Raw genomic sequence first — 22,012 nt, forward strand, 5'->3', positions numbered from 1 at the left:
TATCATTTCAGATTAGATGAGCTCAAAAGGGAAATTTTTCTACCTTATATATTTGTTTTTAGAAGAAGTCATTTTTGGAACAATCAAAACACAAGTTTTGATGGACAACAGATCTAGAGATATAAGCCCCAGCTCTGCCACTTACTCACATGAAAGATGCTTCAACTTACTAAGCTTCAGAGATGTCACCTGAATCTTGGGACCTTGACTGTGTTACAAGTAGGTGATAGGTCACATAATAAGTGATAATAAAGTAAGATTCTATAGTAATAATGAAATTTTTACTATTATAGCCACATCTATGCTTATACATAGAAATTTATCAAATATGATAGATTTTTCTAACTTGATTTATGAGTTAGAACAGTACCAAGTCATGGAAAATATGTCATAAAACCTAGAAAGTCTGTGATGTTTCTAATAGTTACTATATTTACAGAAAATAAATTGTACATTTTTTTCTGAAAGAAGATAAATAACTCTGTTGAGTCTTCATTACTGAAATTACATAGTGGGTTTCATATAATAACTATGGAAGACTGATTTTGCAAAATTAATTTTGCAAAATTATGCATTTTGGAATGGGTCATCACAATTTTCAGCTCACAGTTCTTTCTTCATCAACTTTTCAGAAGAAAATAGATAAGCAATTGGAAAGATTAAGAGGTATTAAGAAGAAAATATATGCCATTAGTAAGGAAATGCACAACTTTGATCTAGCCTTGATTCAAAGTACAGCTTTCTTTCATTATTGATAGTGCAAGTAGTTTGAAGTAGTAGTTTTACAGCTTTGCTATGCAATTTGACCTTTGCAGCACCCAAAAAGTGAAATACTTACAGGTTATGCTTAAATTCCTTTTCACAATATGTTATGCCACTCTTCCTAAGCACAGCATAGTCACTTTAGGCAACTGTAAGCTTGACACCTGATTTCACTTTAGCAGCACCTGCTTGGAACATAATCAGCAGTCCGTTTTAAAAAGGACTTCCATACTGCACAGACGGTATTCTTCATACCTGACAGGCAGCAATGTATATTGGAAACCATCCAAACTGTCTGCAAAACATTGTGAGAATTTCAAGACAGGCACCTGAGTCAGAGAAAAAGTTTCCCTTTTCTTCTATACTATGCAGGAACATCTATTAAAACCTGCTTTTTAACTTTTCATTCTATTTTTTCTTTTCTGACTTGGCATTAGTTAAAATTTAAAACCCATAATCAGGTTTTTGTTTTGGTTTGTGAAACCCCAGAAAAGATGTTCTAGGACTCTATTGTAAACTAAACTTAAATTTACAAGTACTTCTTTTGATGAATCTCGGGCTATTTCATTCATGAATTTGTTAAAAAAAATCTATTGACTGTTGCAAACTGTTAACTTCAGAGTCAGTGCTTATACTTATGCAAATTATGCAAGCATACTTCCAGGAGGGTATAATTTGTTTCATAATCATCATAGACTTCTACATTAATTGGCTCCATCCAGGTCCAGTAGTCCAGTATTTTGAGGCAGTAGTGCTTCCAAATTTACATGAATTTGTAATTCTGCTCAGGGCTGGAGCAAATTAGGAACTATATTGAAGAATCCCAGCATACTGAGTGCTAAAGACACGGGAATGAACATAATAGGCAGAGACCTTTCTGCATTCAGTAAGGGTAAGAAATCACTAGGTTATTGTAAGGGGAATTGTTTTCCAGTATTCTTTCTCAATCAGTTCATTGCTGGTGTATAGAAAAGCTATTGAATTTTGTAAGTTGATTTTATATTCTCCTACTTCACTGAAGCTATTTATGATGTTTAGGAGTTTTACAGTGGAGTTTATAGCCACACAAAGAATAAAATACCTAGGAATAACTTTAAAAAGGATATAAATGACCTCTACAAGGAAAACTATAAACAATTAAAGAAAGAAATCAAAGAAGACTACTGAAAATGGAAAGAGCTCCCATGCTCACAGATTGGTACAATCAACATAGTAAAAATGGTTATATCACCAAAAACTACCTACATATTCAATGCAATTTCCATCAAAACCCCAATGACACATATCACAGAGATTGAAAAATCAACCCAAAAGATCATTTGGAAACACAAAAGACTGAATAGTCAAGACAATACTGAGTAAAAAGAGCAACGCTGGAAAATATCACAATACCCGACTTCAAACTATACTACAGAACCATAGCAATAAAAACAGGATGGTACTGTAACAAAAACAGATACGAAGTCCAATGGAACAGAATAGAGGACCTGGATATGAATCCACACAGCAACATCCACCTAATTTTTGACAAAGGTGACAAAAACATTTGATGGAGGAAAAACAGCCTCATCAACAAATGTTGTTGGGAAAATGATTATCTGCCTGCAGAAAACTGAAACTAGATTCATGTTTGTCACCCTGCACAAATATCAACTCAAAGTGGATTAAGGACCTTAATATCAGACCTGAAACCTTAAAGCTAATACAGGAAAGGGCAGGGAGTACACCAGAAGCAATAGGCATAGGCAATGCCTTCCTTAGAAGAATACAATTAGCTCATCAACTAAGAGAAAGGATTGACCAATGAGACTACATGAAATTAAAAAGCTTCTACACAATAAAACAAATGGTCTCTAAATTGAGGAGACTACCCACAGAATGGGAGAAAAATCCTTGCTAGCTATACATCAAGCAAGGAACTGATAATGAGAATATATAGGGAGTTCAAAAAACTAAACTTCCAAAAAATCAATGACCCAATGAAGAAATGGGCAAATCAACTAAACAGAACTTTTTTCAAAGGGAGAAGTTCAAATGGTTAGAAAACATGAAAAAATGCTCACCATCTTGGCCATGAAGGAAATGCAAATTAAAACCACATTAAGATTCCACCTCACCCTGTTAGAATGGCTGCCACGAAGAACACAAATGTCTTGGCAAAGACATGGGGAAAAAGGAACTCTCATACACTGCTGGTAGGAATATAACCTAGTGCAACCACTGTGAAAAATAGTATGGAGGATCCTTAAAAAACTAGAAATAGATCTTCCATATGACCCAGCAATACCACTCCTAGGGATATACCTGAAGGAGTATGACTTGGGTTACTACAAAGGCACCTTCACAGCCATGTTTATTGCAGCACCAGTCACAACTATGGTAACAGCAAAGATGGCCCACTACTTACAAATGGATTAGGAAAATGTGGTATTCATATACAATGGAATTTTACTCAGCTACAAAGAAGAGTGAAATTTTGTCATTTGCAAGTAAATGGTTGGAACTGGAGAACATCCTCATAAGTGAAGTTAGCCAGATTCAAAAGGCCAAAAGCCACATGTTCTTTCTCATATGTAGAATATAACCTAATAGAAACACAGCATATTATAAAATGCTGGTCACACAAAGGGGAGGTCACACTGGGGAGGGATAAGGTAGCAGAAGGAAATTAACTTGAATATGGGTGATATACTCTCTATAGAAAAATGAACATAGAAGTCTTAAACCAGCTGAAACCACCATAAGAAAGAAACTAAGGTAGAATGTAGATAATTAGAGGTGATAAACCAATTGGGAATATAACACATATACTCACAGAAATATCACAAGAAGACTCCTTATGTAGCAAGCTTTACCTCAAATTACCAAAAATGTCATGTTTTTCTTTTAATCTTTTCTCTTTCCTCTTCTGCAAAATTGGACAACAAGAGTGGGGATGTTGCTGGGAAAGGGGGTAGGAGGGTCAATATGGTGCTGAAAATGTGTACACATGCATGTAAAGGCAAAAATGATACCTGTTGAAATGGTTCCATAAGTCGGGGGAGGGGAGGATAAAAGGGAATGGTGGAGGGGGTGAATTCAAATATGATGTAGTTTATACAATGCCACAGTATATCCCCACCCAGCACAATAAAGAAAGTAAAAAGAAACCATTAGGTAGTTGATTCCTACTTAATGGCTTTGAATAAAAACAATACTACTGAAAAGGATAGAATGTGATAGATGGTTCCATTTTATTTAAAATGATAAAGGACTGGCTTTATGAGGAAGAGGAAGCCTAAAGAAGTTAAAAGAATTAGTCATCTTATATTTGGTGGTAGAGCATTACAGGCAATGGGATTAGGGAATACAAAGCCTGAAGGAGAGAGGAGTGGATGCAGTGTGGTCAAGGTCAGCATGCGAGTCAACTCCCTGTATAGCTATCCATATCTAACTAGCAAAAACCCTTGGTCCTTCCTATTATTGCTTATACTCTCTCTTCAACAAAATTAGAGATAAAGGCAAAATAATTTCTGCCTGGTAGCGAGGGGGTGGGGGGGAGAGAAAGGGGATGGGGTGGGGGGGGAGGTGGAGGGGGATAGACACAAACATTGTATGCAAATATGAATAAAAAAAATTAAGTACAAAAAAAAAAAAAAGGTGAGCAGGCCGCCATGAGTGGAGGAAGCCAAGGACTTTCAGGAAAAGTGTTTGTGTACCAGGTGTACAACTAGTGTATAGAAGACTTTACAGTGACTGGGAGACGCAGACAAAAGTTGGAAGATTTATTGTAAGGCATTGCAGTGTTTTGTTTAAAGGAGCAACATTGTTAAAAAGATTTGTCTTTTTAAAAAGATGCACAAATATTTCATTATGTATGGACCACAGCCATTACTTGGAATTTTACATTTGCAAAATTCACCATGAACCATTTACTAACCAATCTGATTTGTATTTTAGAGAGAACAAATCTGGCTTCAGTGTGTGCAAAACTAATTTCATACAGTAGCAGAAGAAAGGAAAATGCAGAAGATAGCTATTTTCATGTGTTAAATTTCATTAGTTTGTAAAATACAAGAGGATCACTGTGTTCTACCCTCCAGCATAAGCAACCACCTTGAATTTCCAGTGCTGCTTGGAAGAGGGTCACCATTTCACACAATTTTTATTAATGAAATGATTTTTAATTGCAAGTGGCATCGTTTTCGTTTTGAACACATTCATAAAAATTATTTTGAATGTATTTGTTATGCTTTAATAATTTCATTTTATCAGATTAGAGAGAATAACAAAGAGCACTATAGTACTCAAATATTTAAAGTAATTATTTATAATTAACAAACTTTTTCTGTGATCTAATAACATTTTATGTAAGTCTAATGAACTTCAAAAATGTTAAAAATAAGTCATAGTGATAAAATAATAACTAATAAATTAATTTTAAAAATATGGAACACACATACTCAGTATCATTATACTGTAGTTTCACTACAATAGCTTGAAAATTTTCTGGCAGAAAAATAATGATAGTCAACATGCAGAAAGGATGTGTTATAAATGTTAGCCAACACTTGTAACAGCTCCCTCTCTGAATGGTACTCTGGCACATTTTTCTACTCCTATCCAGCACTCAGAGACATTAAATGCTTTGTATATTAACCTAATACAATTGGACTGAACAACAACCACAGAAGTTCTGAATAGCCAGCACTTGTAAAGGTGTACCAACATTCAGGAATATCCTAACAGAAATCAGTAACATCACAAACAAAATGATAACTGAGCAGAGCACTACATATATTTAGTCTACAAGTATTTACAGAATAAGATTAATTGACTATTAACCAAAAATTGCTAAGATAATCTAAAAACTTACAGCAAACTTAAAGTAAACTTATTTTGGATAAGTTCCTTGATATATTAAATTTCTAATATCAGAATTTTATATAGGCTTTTCCATAAACACAGCCTCTAGTAACTTAAATGTCTTTAGGCCTAAGATAAATTTTTTAAAAATTCAAAATCTAAAGTGTTCACAAGAAAGAAAAATGATTTTCTGTTTGCCTTTCCTTATAGCAACATATATAATGATTTTCATGCACTGCAAATTTTTAAATAAATAATGAATTTTATTGTAATCATTAATTGTACTTGCATTTATATAGGATCTTTAATACTTCTGGAATCTGTTTTGATTGTGCTTTTAAAAAATGACTGATCAAGAGAACATTTTCCTCAAAATATCTCACTTTCTAAGACATGATGCTTTTGTTCAAGAGATGGAGTTTTGAAACCCACAGCCCTTCTCCATGACTGGTTCTACAACAATCAAAGAAAGATTACCACAAGAATACCTTTATATTATATTTTTATTTTTGCAACTCTACCAGTCAGTGTTTACTCAGCCATGGCTTGCTTGAAAGACATGACAAGTAACTTCTAGGGAGAACCTAGACTATAAAGATTATGTCATCAAGAATTAGTTTGAGAGGATCAACTTAGAATGTAACACATATGTACAGGAAAGCAATGTGAAGAATCTCCCTGTATAGCTATCCTTATCTCAACTAGCAAAAACCCTTGGTCCTTCCTATTATTGTTTATACTCTCTCTTCAACAAAATTAGAGATAAGGGCAAACCGGTTTCTGCCTGGAAGCGAGAGGGTGCGGGGTGAAGGGGGAAGGAAGGGGCAGGAGAAGGGGAGAGAAATGACCCAAACATTGTATGCACATATGAATAAAAGAAATTAAAAAAAAAATCTTTAAGTAAAAAAAAAAAAAGAAAGAAAAAAAGAATACTAGTCAGTGTGGATAGGGAGTTTATAGGTAACTTTTTCTTCTTTTAAATTTTATTTTATTGTTGTGCTAGGTGGGGGTACATTGTGGCATTTACAAAGGTTCTTCAAATGTATCAACTATATCATATTTGAATTCACCCCCTCCACCATTCTCCTTTATCTCCTTCTACCCCCATTTGAGAAATAGTTTCAGCAGGTATCTTTTTTCCATTTACATTCATGTGTACACAGTATTTGCACCATATTCACCCTCCTACACCCTTTCCACACCTCCTCCCCAAAATGCTATCCTATGCTTTCATGAATATACTACTGCCAGTAAAGGGATAAAAAAAAAGTCTAATGGTAGACACCAAAATTCATTTGTACTATCATTGTTTTCCCTAAACCAAAAAATAATAAAAAATTATTATATTTATAAATTTAAACTATCGTATGCATGGCTATTAAGTTATGTATTGTATTTATTTAGTTTTAGATTCTATGTATTAATCAATTGAAAATTATTGACTATAACTAAAATGTATTCCTTCAGTCTATTGCTAACATACATAAGAACTGAGTTGTATGTAAGTTCATGTAAGTTTTGATTTGTTCAATTTTTAATTATCTTTTATATATTCATGATCTATTATATATTTAATTAGTGCTCTAGTTATCTATTACTTTTTAAATAGCCTACTCTGGAAAATAGCTTTACTTATAACTAAAGCTATAATACTTGTATTGGCACACTGGATTATAAAAAATTACTGTCTTAGAATTTTTTTCATCAAAGTAAAAAAATTGATAAATTTTTAATTTTAAAATATTATAAACATGTGATATATAACATATAAATGGTTAGTAATGTAATATGTGGAAAGTTATTACCAGTTCATAAGCAATAAAAATACTAAAGATATTAATGGTTTTGAAAATGTAATTATCAATAAACACATTAGGATTTTGACTTCATAATAAATATTTATAAGTTCAAATATACTTCTTCATTACACTCAATATATTTAAAAATAATTATAATGTTTAATATTCTTATACATACAGGGAAAAGGCATTGGAAAGAATGTAAATTTGCAATGGGACTTTGGCAATGTATACTAAAACTCCTTACAATAAACATACCTGTTTTTCCCAAATAATCCATTTCCTACAAAAACCCCCTATGCGAAAAACTAAATTTTGGAAAGATTTACATAAAAAGTGTTTTAACTCTATTTAGGGGAAAAATGGAGGAAAAAAGTAAATATATAGTAGAAGAAAACTTCAAAAATAGTACCAAATCTATATAAGAAAAACTGTTTAATTATTAAATATACTTATATGAAGTGATTAAAAGTTTACAAGGAAGTATGTATGGCACATTTCCACTACTATTCAAAATGTTTTTGTACAGCTATATTTTCTAACACTATGCCATGTGAATGAAAGTTTTTCTTATGCATAGATATAAAGAAGAAAATAAAAAGCATTGCTACAAAAGAATAATCTAAGAAAGACTTAGTATACTGCTAGCAAATCTGTCCACATTTACATGAAGTTATCAAGGAAGAGTATGGTTCTCGTTAAGTACCTTTCCACTTAATCGTTTTGAACTGTTCACAATTGTCTTTGACTTTTATCTCACAAATTATATATTATTTAGCACATATGTTATTCCAGATATGAGTAAGATTTTGTCTCATGATATGTCTTTAAAGATTTGATGATTTACCACAAAAGATGGCAGTCAGAATTAAATTTGAAAACCATAATTTCTAAAATAAATCAAATGGATAATACTTTTATAGAACATACATTGTCTTCAGGCAATTTTTCTTTTATTGAACAATCCAAGAAGTATTTTTTAACCATAGTGTTTTACATAGCACATTCTCTGTCCACTTTTTATACTTAAAAAAACCACCAATAAACTATTACACCATATAGACATATGATCATGAAAAATTACTCTATTTTAATGTTGGCAAATCCAAGTAAAATTTAAAAAATGAAAGTCGAGCAAAAAATGCAACTGGAAATAATAACCCAGTCTTAAATAATGTTTTGTTCTAACATTTCATCAGCTTGGAAAAGTAGTGATATATTTTTAAACTTAATGGGCACCAAATATGAAAAATGTCATAATAATTAATATTTTCAAGTATCAACATGAAATGGGGAATATATGCTTAAATAAATTCAAAGTAATGTGAATGTTCCTAAATCCTTTGATTACTCCTTAATTTTAAGAAAATATGAGTTCATCTCAATGATTTACTCCATCCAAAGGGTATAAATACAAATTAGAGCCTAATTCTGATGTCAGAATATTTTGAAATTACTCTTTCACCCCTTATATCGTGCAGTTTTGAAAATAATTTAGATTTATAAATTAATTGTATTTTTAAATATTTCATAAAAGTAAACAATATTTTAATAAGTAATGCAATCAAAATTTTTCTAGAATTCTTGACTGTGGTTGGAAGTTGGATTTGAATAAAAGTCAGTTTTATTAATGGGAAAAATGCAACACAAGATAAGGTAGTCTTTACATTTGTATGTATTTTAAGTGTATCTAAGCATTTTAAGTGTCAAGAGAGAATTGTAAAAATGTATGACAATACAGAGCTACTTAGATGAAGAAAAATTAAATTTTAAATCTTAAGCCACAGATTTTTGCAGGTTCTCATAATTTGGGGCAACAACCCTGTTTTTCTGGTGTCATCTTTGTTCCTGTGTCTACCACCTGTAGTACTATTCTGTAAGAGCTGAAAGCAAAAAGAGCGACATCCCTATGAGAAGGAATGTTATTCACTTGTCCCAACCAGCTTTATACAGAAAATATAAAAATGATTAAAAATCTTACATTCATGACTGGATTGCAGATCAAACTTAAATGTTTAGAATGTTTAGATAAGTAATCTAAATAATCTAAAGGCTAAATTATCAGTAGTCACAATTCATTTTTACTTTTAGATTCTTTGTCTTTAATTTAAAAAATGAAACAAAGACAGCTAAAGAAAAAACTGTAGTTATTTCCTAAATGGGTTTAAGAGCTATGCTAACTAAGTAATCATATTTTTTTATTTTAGCATTCATCTCAAAGATTAACTGAACTATTTCCACAGCATACTATTAGAAAATAGGCATGGTACATATGGCTTATTATTAAAAATCACCAACCAGCCTAAGTGTATTTAGAAATTAAAGAAAATATCTTGTCAATCATTCTAATCAAAAGTTGTGGATAATTTACTGTCTTGTACTGTTTTGTTTGATTCTATAGTTCCTTTAATATTCTCTAAGAAGAAAACTAGCATTCATCATCATAAATGTATCAGTATTTTTAAATATTCATGAAAGCTAGTGGCTTGAAAAAATGTAAAATTCTTATAATTTATCTTCCCTTAATATTTGAATAATTTTATTAGCATAAAATAATTTTACTATATCATTGTGATATTTATAATTCACATACAATGCACTTGGATCAAATTCACCCCATCTATCTTATTATTTTTAACTTCTATTCCTCTCCCCCTTTCATTTTTTGGCAGGTTTCATTGTGCTATTTTCATCTTAATATTTGCTCTCTGTCTTCTACAATATTCACTCCCTATCACCTTCTTCCTTCCTTATCCTCCTAGCCTAAGGAAAACCTTTATTGAATTTCACAAGTCATCTCATGTTTTTTCATGCAATGTAATTCAACAGGTATTAAAACTGTGGCTGTGATTATTTCAAAGGCATTTTATTCATTTTATAAAACAAAATAACAAATCAGGTCTCATACACACTCTCTGAAATATGGGCTGATGGTTATAGGCAAATATGGAAAGTAAAAGGTAATTGAGTTCACATTTATCAAGAGTTAAAAATATGTGGATCAACTTTTGTAGTATCCTCTGTGTCCTGGTAGAATGATTTCACCCCAACCATGATTCCATTCCACTTTCAAGAAAAAACCTTCATGCTGTCATAAATTTCCACAGAGCTACAAGACAGACGGAATTCCATAGAGAGGGCAGTGTGTAACTATATAGCATGGCATGGCAGAATCCCAGAAAAGTATCAAAGCAAAATGAGGTTTATTTTTTTCTCTTTACTTTTTTTAGATTCCTGGCATTTTTGAGTAAATTAAGCCTAGATAATACATGAGAATATCTTATTTTTATTTCCAGAATTTTAATTATATAAAGATAACAAGCTTTTATCTAGCTAATCTATGCATAATTTTAAAGATAGGCAAATACAAAAATAGTGCAAAAACACAGCAAGATCTTTTAATTAACATTACTCTGGAATCTGGGGCTATAGCTCAGTATTAGAGCTTCTGTCAAGCCTGCACAAGGTCCTGGGTATAACCCCTTGCACTACAAAACAGTGGCAACAAAACAAAACAAAAAACACTGCAGTGTAAAAAAATTTATGTACAAAGTAGCAAGATACAAAGTCAATTTACAAAAACCAATAGTCTTTCTATACACCAACAATAAGCAGATTGAGAAAGAATATAAGAAAACAATTCCATTTATGATAGCCTAAAAAAAATCAAATATCTAATAAAAAACTTAACAAAGGATGTGAATGACCTCTACAAGAAGAACTACAAACCACTGAAGAAAGAAATCAAAGAAGACTACAGAAGGTAGAAAGATCTCCCATGCTCATGGATTGGCAGAAGCAACATAGTAAAAATGGCTATACTACCAAAAGAAATCTACATGTTCAATGCAATTGCCATCAAAATCCCAATGACATTCATCACAGAGATTGAAAACTCTACCCTAAAGTTCATTTGGAAGCATGAAAGACTGTGAATAGCCAAGACGATACTGAGCAAAAAGAGCAACACTGGAAATATCACAGTACCTGACTTCAAACTATACTACGGAGCCACAACAATAAAAACAAGCATGGTACTTTAACAAAAGTAGATATGAAGATCAATGGAACAGAGTAAAAGACCCGGATATGAATCCACGCAGCTACATCCACCTAATTTTTGACAAATGTGCCAAAAACATTCAATGCAGAAAAGACAGCCTCTTCAACAAATGCTGCTGGGAAAACTGGTTATCTGCCTGCAGAAAACTGAAACTAGATTCGTGTTTGTCACCTTGTACAAATATCAACTCAAAGTGGATTAACGATCTCAATATCAGATATGAAACCTTAAAGCTAGTGTAGGAAAGAGCAGGGAATACACTGGAAACAATAGGTATAGGTAAGGACTTCTTCAGTAGAACTCAAGCAGCTCAGCAACTAACAGAATGGGGCCACATGAAATTAAAAAGCTTTTGCATGACAAAAGAAATGGTCTTTAAATTGTAGAGTCCACCCACAGAATGGGAGAAAAATCTTTGCCAGCTATACATCAGACAAGGGACTGATAATCAGAATATACAGAGAACTAAAAAAACTAGACTCCCAAAAAATCAATGATCCAATAAAGAAATGGGCAACTGAACAAAACAGAACTTTTTCAAAAGTAGTTCAAATGGCTAAAAAAAATACATGAAAATATGCTCACCATATTTCCATAAAGGAAATGCAAGTCAAAACCACACTAAGATTCCACATCACCCTGTTAGAATAGCTACCATCAAGAACAACATCAACAACAAATACTGATGAGGAACCCTTAAAACACTGTTGGTAGGAATGTAACCTAGTGCAACCACTATGGAAAACAGTATGGAGGCTCCTTAAAAAAACTAAAAATAAGAATTTCCACTCCTAGGGATATACCCAAAGGAATTTGACTAAGGTTACTAAAAAGGTACCTGCCCAGACATGTTGATTGCAGCACTATTCACAATAGCCAAGCTATGTAAATAGCCAAGATGCCCCACTACTGATGAATGGACTAAGAAAATATAGCATTTATACACAATGGAATTTTACTCAGTCACAAAGAATGAAATTTTGTCATCCATGGGTAAATGGATGGAACTGGAGAACATCATTTTAAGTGAGGTTAGTCAGGCTCAGAAGGCCAAAATCACATGTTCTCCCTCATATTCAAATTATAGACCTAAAACAAATGTAGCATTATTGGACACAGGTCACACTAATGGTTGACCATTCATGGGAGGGACAGGGTAAGGGAAGGAAACCAAAAATATGAATGTTGTTTATCTGCTCACTATATAGGAACAAATATAGTAATCTTAAACTGGTCAAGGCCATATGGAAAGGGGACTAGGGAGTAGTGAAGAGGACTGGTAGAGATGAACCAATTTGGGTTGGAACTCATATGTGCATGGAAACAACACAAAGAATCTCCCTGTATAGCTCAAACTAGCAAAAACATCATGTTTTTCTTGTTACCGTTTATGTTTTTCTTCTACAAAATTGGGGAACAGGTTCTGCTCAGAGGTGGGGCAGTGGGGGAGGTGGTGGAGAAAGGGGCAGGAGGATGGATATGGTGCAAACAATGCATGCACATGTAAATAAATGCAAAAATGATACTTGTTGATACTGTTCCAGGAGTTGGGGGAGGGAGGACGAAAGAGAGCAATGGAGGGAATGAATTCAAGTATGATATATTTGATACATTGTAAGAACCTTTGCAAATACTCTGATGTACCTCCACCCAGCACAACAATAATAAAAATTTGTTGTAATTAGCATTCTTCTGCTTGTTCACTTGATAATGTCCTAATGTGTCCAATGTCTTACATGATAAGTCATTTTAATACATTGAAAATAAAATGTACTTTTTGGCCAGCCATGTGGCCTTCCTTACCTACTCATGTTCTATGGAGTCATGTTTCATATCATGATAGTTGAAAATTCTCTAATAAATGTATGACCCATGCTATACATGGCTCACATTTCCTAAATGTCCTGACCATTCAGTATCTCTTTCCCCTACTTTATCATACTAAATTGCAATTCTTATATCTTTCTACTTTATTACAATCTTTAACAATCTCTTAAGCTACAGGCAGTATTTTCCTGTTGTTTCTGGAAATTATTTTCTTCAAAAATAACCAATGTAAAAATGATTGGCAGAGTGACTCAAGTGGTTGTATACCTGCCTAGTAATCACAACCCCAGTACTGCCCCTGCAAAAAAGAAATGAAAAATGTATATGATTCATTAATTATAGCCAACTGGATTTAGACAAGAGCAGATAATTTGGGATTTTCTTAAGTATGGATATAAAAGCCATTCAAATTAATGAAATCACATGAGGGAGGCCAAAATTATTTACAAAGGACCATTTATTAAGCTGTTTTTTACAAAATACAAAGATTGTTGCTCTGCATGAGTATGTCACATATAAGAAAACAAGATATTTTATTGAATTTAATTTGAAGACATTCAGAATTTTGTCATATATCCACATGAAGAATCAACTTTGCTTTCACCATATTTAATACCATTGCCAATAAAGAAGAAAACTTTTCCTTGTTAATTAAATCATATCCATAACTGCTAACATTTTATAGAAATAAAATCAGACAATGTCTGGCATACAAAACTTTCTGCAAGGTAACTGATTTACCTATGATCCTAAAGTATTTTTTCAAGCTATAAGATAGGAAGAATTGAGGAGCTAGGTACGTTTTATAATGTGTCAGCTTAGCAGCGGTTGATAGTAAACGCAACATAAGATTTGTCTTGTCTGTGGTACAAGTTTATGTCCTATCAGATTCTACTGCATTTTTCTCTAATTGAACACAAGAAAGCACATAATGATTGTCTCTGTATGAACAAAAATGTATAAAAAGTACAAGAAATTGGTTCTGGTTGTTAAGGTGAGTGCCTATTTTCATCAGCTAATATGAATGAATGCATTGCTAAAATTAGTGAAGACAGAAAAATGACTTAAGGGTAATATATACAAGAGTTAAAAACACTTTTTATTCATTTGGCGATTTAAGGCACTTTGTTCAGGATACAATATTTCATGGTTTATACTTGATAGCAATTTAATTTTCAGTGCAAGCAAAAGCAAATACCTGCCCACTGTCATACACATGACCTTGTACATCTGGAATGTTCAAAGCAAGTTCATCTTTGGCATCTTCACTCTGGAGGCATCTTGAATAAAAATGTCTTATCAAGTTTGCTCTTGATAGCAATTTAATTTTCAGTGCAAGCAAAAGCAAACACACACCTTCTTACTGCCATTTACACAACCAAACATATTTGCAATATTCAAAGCAAGTTCACCTTCTCCGTCTTCAATGTGGAAGCATCTTCAATAAGAGGCACTTAGTGTATACCCTTTATCAATCATGAAAACATACTTGAGATGCCTGAATTCGATATTACACATCACTACCATAATCAGCTCTCTGTGTAAACGATGTTTGGGTAAGGCTTGCCATCACAACATTTCTTTCCTGAGAATGGAGCTGGTCCTTTCTGTATATATCATAAATGTGCATGCTCTGAGCTGTGGTCACTGTCGTGACTATCTTCATTTGCTAGAGAGTCCCCTGTCTGCTGGAGGGTGGCTGCACCAATTCCCGAAAGCTCAGATGGAAGAAGTGTTCCTTTTTTCACATTCACCAGTTCCTTTTCTCGAGCTGCAGCTCCTTGCTGTCCTCCTTTTACCCTTTTCCACTTCATTCGTCTGTTCTGGAACCACACTTTCACCTTGAAGAAGGAAAATGAACAAACAAAACAAAATGGGCAATTAAAATGATATTTTGTTCCCCTTTTGGTAGTCAGTAAAAAATAGTTACTCAAAGGTCTATACAAAGACACCATGAAGGAATTATTATATAAATAATTCAACATTGAATTTAATCAAGTTGCATATCAACAACTTAAAACTTTCAAAAAACGCATACCATACTTGATTTCATATTTTTCAGCGATTTAAAACACGCTCAGGAAGCTGTTTCTGAGACTGACTTATGATTGTATTGTTGCTTCCCAATAAATCCATCTAAATAAGTTTGAAAACTGTAATTTGAACTATGATAGGCCCAGATGTTCCTTGATTTACATGGGATTATGTCTTAATAAAACTCTGGCAAAGTTAAAAAAAAAAATCTCAGATTGACCATTGGACTTACATGCTACAGCTTCCAAAAGCTTTATTTCACCACTCCACCTCACAGTAAGTCTATCTCACAGAAGATAAACCAACTGGGGTTGTAATACATGTTTACATGGAAATAGCATAAGGAAACTCCCTGTGTAGCTACATTTATCTCAAACAAACAAAAATGTATTTTTTTTCTTTTTTCTCCTATGAAATCAGAGAACAGGGGGCAGAACAGGTCCTGAGGGTTGAAGGTGGAGGTTGGTACCACTGTGAGGGGGGAGGTAGAGAGAAAAGGGAGTAGGAGGATGAATACAGTGCAAAAAATCTATAGACATGTATGTAAATGAAAAATGATAACTGTTGAAACTATTCCAGGAATAAGGGAGAGGGGATAAAGGAGAGCAGTGGAGGGGTGAATTCAAGTACGGTATATTTGATACATTGTAAGAACTTTTGTAAATGCCATAATGTACCCCCATCCAGCACAATAATAAAAGGGCATTTTTTAAAAAAAAAAGCTATACATTTTTCCCTTCTGCCCCCAGTAATTTTATTTTACTTAGCAAATATGTGAACTAATGATTCCCTAAAAATATGTTCACAATAAAAAATTCTCAGTATTTATCAAATGCTGATGCTGAGTTCTTTACATATAGTTCTTTACATATAGCTCATATTGCTCTGTAGAGATTGTTTTCTTTGTAAAACTTAATTGAGTAGGTCACCAGTGGCTCATGCCTATAATTCTAGTTACTTGAGAGGTGAGATTGGGAGGATCACAGTCAAAGGCCAGGCCTGGCAAATAGTTCCGAGACCCCATCCTCGAAATAACCAGAGCAAAATGGACTGGAGGTAGGGCTCAAGAGATAGAATGTATGTGTGCTTTGCAAACATGGAGCCCTGAGTTCAAACCCCAGTACCTCCCCCCACACAAAAAAACTTAAATGAATTTGACTAATGCATTTTTGCATGTTTGTGTCCAGATAATAGTATAAAAAACATGACTTTAACAAACATCCATTATCAGAATCAGAATAATATTGGCATAATTGTATTTTGTTAAGGAGGAAACCTTTAATTCTCACATTGCATCTCTTACTGCTTATCTCTAGTTAAACTGAATGTTCCTTTTATGTTGTATTTCTCTGTTTATCCCACTCAAACTTTTGTATATCATTCTCATGACCTAGTTAGTTCTTGGAAAAGCTTTGTTAAATAAATACACAATAAATATATACTGTTTAACTTTATTTTAGGCTTATGAAATTGGAAAGTTATTAGTTACAAGAATTGCCGTATCCAGGTTGATGAAAGAGATTGCATGCCCTCATTTATTTACTGTTGTATATTCTTTTACATTGCATGAGTATAACACATTATCCATTCTATTTTCATGGACACTTGGATTTCTTTATTTCCCTCTTTAGTAAATATGCTAGCATATGCATTCTTGCACTTCTGTGCTGATAATCATGGGATAGAACTTCTGTGGGTATGTATCCAGGGGCTGCATCAATGGACCAAATGGTATATAAACACTCATCTTAACACAATAATATAGAAAAATTGTTTCCCAAATTTGCACTGATCTAAATCCCTTATTCATTCTAGTTGCATGTTTTACTTGATTCACATATTTGCTGAGATTTGGAATTACTTATTTTAATTTCCAACGCAATAACTATAAATGTCACCATACCCTAGTTTGCATTTCCTTTGTACGAAAGTAAAGCATTATATTAATGGTCTCTTCACATTTCTCCTTTAGTGAAATATCTTCACATGACTGGTTTGCATTGAGTTACTTAAAAAATGTAATTTTATTTTTTGCAGACTTTTAAAATATGTTCTGAATGTTACCGTAATATTTTCATTTATATGGCTGCTACTATCTCCTCTCTCTGCTGTTTCTTTTTCCTTTTCTTAGAGTATGTTTTGTTGATTAGAAACTTTTTGTATTTTTTAAAATTTATCAATTATTTATTTTATGGCAAGTGTCTTCTTTAAGAAAGTTTCTATCTGCTTTGGCTGCTAAAACATTCTTCATCTTCTTTTAAAAGTGTTAAGGTTTGCATTTCAAATTGAAGTGTTTAATCCATGTAGTACTGGTTTTTATATATAGTGCAAAGGAAAAAAATAAATTTACTGTATTACATATGAGTAACAAACTGTCCCAGGTCCACCTTTGGCTGAGGGCATGGCTCATCATAGAGCCCCTGTTTAGCAAGTAAAAGGCACTGAGTTTAAACCCTAGTATTGTCAATTAAAAAAAGTATCCACTTAAAAAATGAAAAATTTAATTTCAACCTGTAAAAAATAAGAAAACAAAAAATAAAAAATGTAAAAAGGGCTGGTGGGGTACCTCAAGTGGTAAGGGTGCCTGCCTAGCAAGTGTGAGGCCCTGAATTCAAACCCCAGTACTTCCTATATATATGTACATAGGTGTATATATATATGCATATATATGCCTATATATGTGTATATATATGTGTGTGTGTGTGCATCTATCCATCTTTTTCCAGTGATGAATCAAGTTTCCTTATACTGAACTTTATGAGTATATTCTGTTTACATCCCTTTATCATTTTTCTATACCTTTAACAACACTGCAGAATCTTCATTACTATAATTTTATAATGAATCTTAATATCAGATGGAGGAAAGTCTGCTTTAATAGTTTACATTAAAAATATTTTCAATATTCTCCACTTTCATTTTAGAAACAATCTGAATTTCTATAACTACACAGTGCTAAGAAGAAAGTGAAGAAATATATATTTAATTTTTAAGGACATTTTTATCAGTGATCTTCAAACAACAATGCTTCATCACAGTTAGTATTTCCTCAAATACTTGCATAATAAATTATGAGTTAAAATATTTCTCAACTTTAGACTCTCAGTGGTCTCACTTTGAGCCATAATTGAAACCATATATGTTACCCATACATAATTTACTCCATTTGAAAGTAAAGAACAAAAAAGTGAAGCAAAAAGATTAATTAAATATAGTTGATTGGGGTTCACATTATTACTACTTACTAATCAAAAGGCTCTGTGGTTGCTTTTTATTAAGTAGCTATGTGGGGGTAGGGAGCTATACTAAAGGTGCTGCTTATGAATTATTTCTAATAAAATTTTTCTAGATACTGCAAATGTTTCTATTTAATAAATGCAGAAGTTGAAATAAAGGTTAAAGTTACTTGTTTAAGACTGAACAGAAGAAAAACATGGTTCCAGATTCTGGGTTTTTGTTATTGTTGTTCTTATTGTATTTTGAACTCCTATTTTTAAAGTATTCAGGATATTAAAAGTGAGGTATATCAACTATGTAAGTCCCATCCATATGATTTCTGTCATTCAAGTAATTCTCCTCTTTGATATCATTAGGTTTGTAAATATGATACTGTTTTCCTGTATTATAACTGAGGTAATTATCCTACTCAGTTTAATTGCCTTTGCAAGCTTAACTCTACATGTGACATTATATCTGTTCCACCTGAACTAGGTTCTAATCTTGGCTTCACTTCTGAGACTTTGTGAATTTTAGAAACTTACACTATTTTCTGCCTCAATGTTCATATGTGTAATACTATAATATGAACCCTCAATATTCCCCATAGGAATATTTTCTCCATTGACAATTGTAGATGGAAAGAAAACACATAAGTCATCATCATCGTCACTGTCACCAAAAGCTAAAACAGTTCACCAAAATAATTTTCACAGAAAAATGGAAGGCACAGACCTCATAAATCTGCATTTATTTCTTTTTCTAGGAGAAAATGTATAGAAATTCCATAATGCCAGTACAAAATGTGTAATTCTAAATAAGAAAGATATGAACAATATGGTATTGAGTTTTGAAATACTAATGGTGTTTTCTGTATCCACCATGTAGAACTTTACCATTTTAGAAATATGCACACTGATAAAAGACTTTGTAGCTGTCAATACTAGCTATGTATACAAACATACACTTATAGAAATATACATACACAAATATGTACAGATATACACATATATGTGTGGGTGAAAGCATTTGGTAATAATACAGCAATTTTAATAATATACTATTCTCTTTAACTCTTAAATTACATATTTGTTAATGGAACTTTGTAATATTAGTAATGGAACAAAAGAAAATATAAAGCAACAGACACATAATGGACTCATCTAATAGAAATGGTAAAGGATAGTACAAATATCCAAAAGTCATAGCATCAAGAACCATCTTTTAAAAATGCTGTAAAATATTGGGTTAATTGAAATAAGGAGAGAAAGATATTTGAGAAAAACATGTTTCTTTGTTAGCATCACAGTATTAGCAAAAAAACAATCTATAAAGGTAATCCAGGTTATAATTTCCTATGGAATATATTACCTATGGAATAATAAAAGCAAAGTAAATTTGTAAATAAAATGTATCACCGCATTAACCCAGCTTCATTGACTGGAATGAAAATAATAGTTTTTGTTTCTTTTCATTTTTAAGGTACTATCTCAATACCTGACACTTTATTTTTTAAATTAGTATTATAATGATTTTTTAAGTTATACACCTATATTAATGTGTATTTCTAAACTATGCAGAGTGAAAATAATCTCACATTTCCTTGGTGACTTGTATGCTATGTATTCATTCTTACATTTACATTATTGCTGAATGTTTGGTAGTTAGTAGTGAGTTAGATCAAAAACAGTGGTGGAGTGAGAAATGCCCAAATAATCAGAGCACAGTCCCCGCCCTTAAGGCACTCACTGTCAAGAAAAAGAGAGACTTGTAAAAATCAACCTATATTACGGACTGTATGTGAGGCTTTTGGGATATACTGAGATGTGCGAGGGTTAACTTCACATTTCACAGAATGTCCTTAAGCGGTTTGCTGTCTAGATATTGTCATTGATAATCCCTGTTACAATAGTCCTGGTGGTGCAGGAGATGGCATAGCTCCCTACCGCTGTTCTCAGTGTCCTACTCACACTGCCATGTTACCCCACAGCTACTACAGCAAAGAATTTCTTTTCTCTGGGAAACAAATTCTCTTGCTATTGTTGGCTTCCTGTGTGCCTTCTGAGTTTTACGTTTTTAATCCTAGTAACCCAGGTTATAACATGAGATTGTAGGAAATAGGGTCATGAAATATTTTAGACACAATTGAAATTTGGAATTGAAATCTTTGAGTATTATACATGAAGTTTGTGAATTTTTATAATTTCATTTATGCTTCTAGTCAAGTGTATCTTCTGATCTGCAACATTTTTTAGAAAGTGTTGGATAAATCGGGTTTTATTTTTAATATTTCCTTTTTTAAGCTTGGATCTGGGGTAAGAGTCCATATAAAATTCAGATAAAATAAAGCTTTTATACTAAGAAGCTGAGTAATAAGAAAATGTTTTTTTTTCACAAAAGCATAGCAGTATGAACCAAGTCTTATATTGTCTTAGTATCTCTACATGCAGACAATATTTTTCAGTGAAATTTTCATGATGAAAAATAATCAAAATGTCATAATAGCTTGATGAAATAGTGCCTAATATGTAAGTATCCAGTTATAGTCTTTAATATTCAAAATATTTTATTGTGGTTTTATTTTTTTCTCCTCTGATTAAAAAATAATTTAATATTTACATTGCTTCCATGGTCAAACTATTCTTTAAATAAGTATAAAAATATTTATTCCCATCTTGATTGTTTGTACAGAAGAAAGCAACCAAGAGAATTTCTCTGTAATTAATGTTTGGATGATGTACATTGGGATCTAGAAATCATATTTTTGTCTTTTAAGAAGGATCATTGTATTGGCTACATATTGATATTTATTTATTTATATTTTATTTGTTTGTTTGAACTAAGGGACTCATGCATGCTAGGCAGGTATTCTGTAACTTAAATAACAGCCCCACCTGATTTTTGCTCTGTTTGACTTCTTTATTCCTTCACATTGCAGCTTTGAATGCATAAGTTCATAAAGCCTGTCCTTTTAGTGTTCACAATATATCAGAAGAGAGCAAAAATAAAACATGAATCTCTATCATCACATAGTTTCCTAAAGTAACCAGGATAGATAGGTTGAAAAATATTTCAATCTATATCCATAATCCACATTTATAAAATACTACAAATGTCTATCTTTTGAAGAAACAAACAGAGAGAACACCAGACATCTGGATGAAAACTGAAAATGTCACTGACATATCGTTATGTCTCCAAACATAAGGATACCTGGAATTTGTAGACTTAACTACTCAACTGTTTCCATTTTTATGTGGGCAATCAAAATACTGTAGGCATTTTCTGATGAATATTCACAGCTCTAAGATATGAAAATTTACAGAAAATAATTGTGTAAATATAATTTTTGAATTTAATTGTAATATTCCCAGAGATTACATTTGGTCATGGCAGTTGGTCTAGTACACCCAATGGAAATAGGCAGTGGAAACACTTAGCCAAGCAAGTCAGTGGCAGAATCTGT

General features: G+C 32.5%; 1 protein-coding gene across 1 annotated transcript in view; it reads right to left on the reverse strand.

The window, feature by feature from the left end:
- Nucleotides 1-13,735: 13,735 nt before the first annotated feature.
- Nucleotides 13,736-22,012, reverse strand: part of Meox2 (mesenchyme homeobox 2) — a 62,479-nt gene continuing 54,202 nt past the window's right edge. The window contains exon 3 of the mRNA XM_020152710.2: nt 13,736-15,137. Within this exon, the coding sequence (XP_020008299.1) occupies nt 14,913-15,137 (225 nt within the window). The 3' untranslated portion in view covers nt 13,736-14,912. The remainder of the gene's footprint in view (nt 15,138-22,012) is intronic.

The sequence above is a fragment of the Castor canadensis genome, chromosome 2 (genome assembly GCF_047511655.1).
Source record: "Castor canadensis chromosome 2, mCasCan1.hap1v2, whole genome shotgun sequence".
NCBI classification, from domain to species: Eukaryota; Metazoa; Chordata; class Mammalia; order Rodentia; family Castoridae; genus Castor; species Castor canadensis.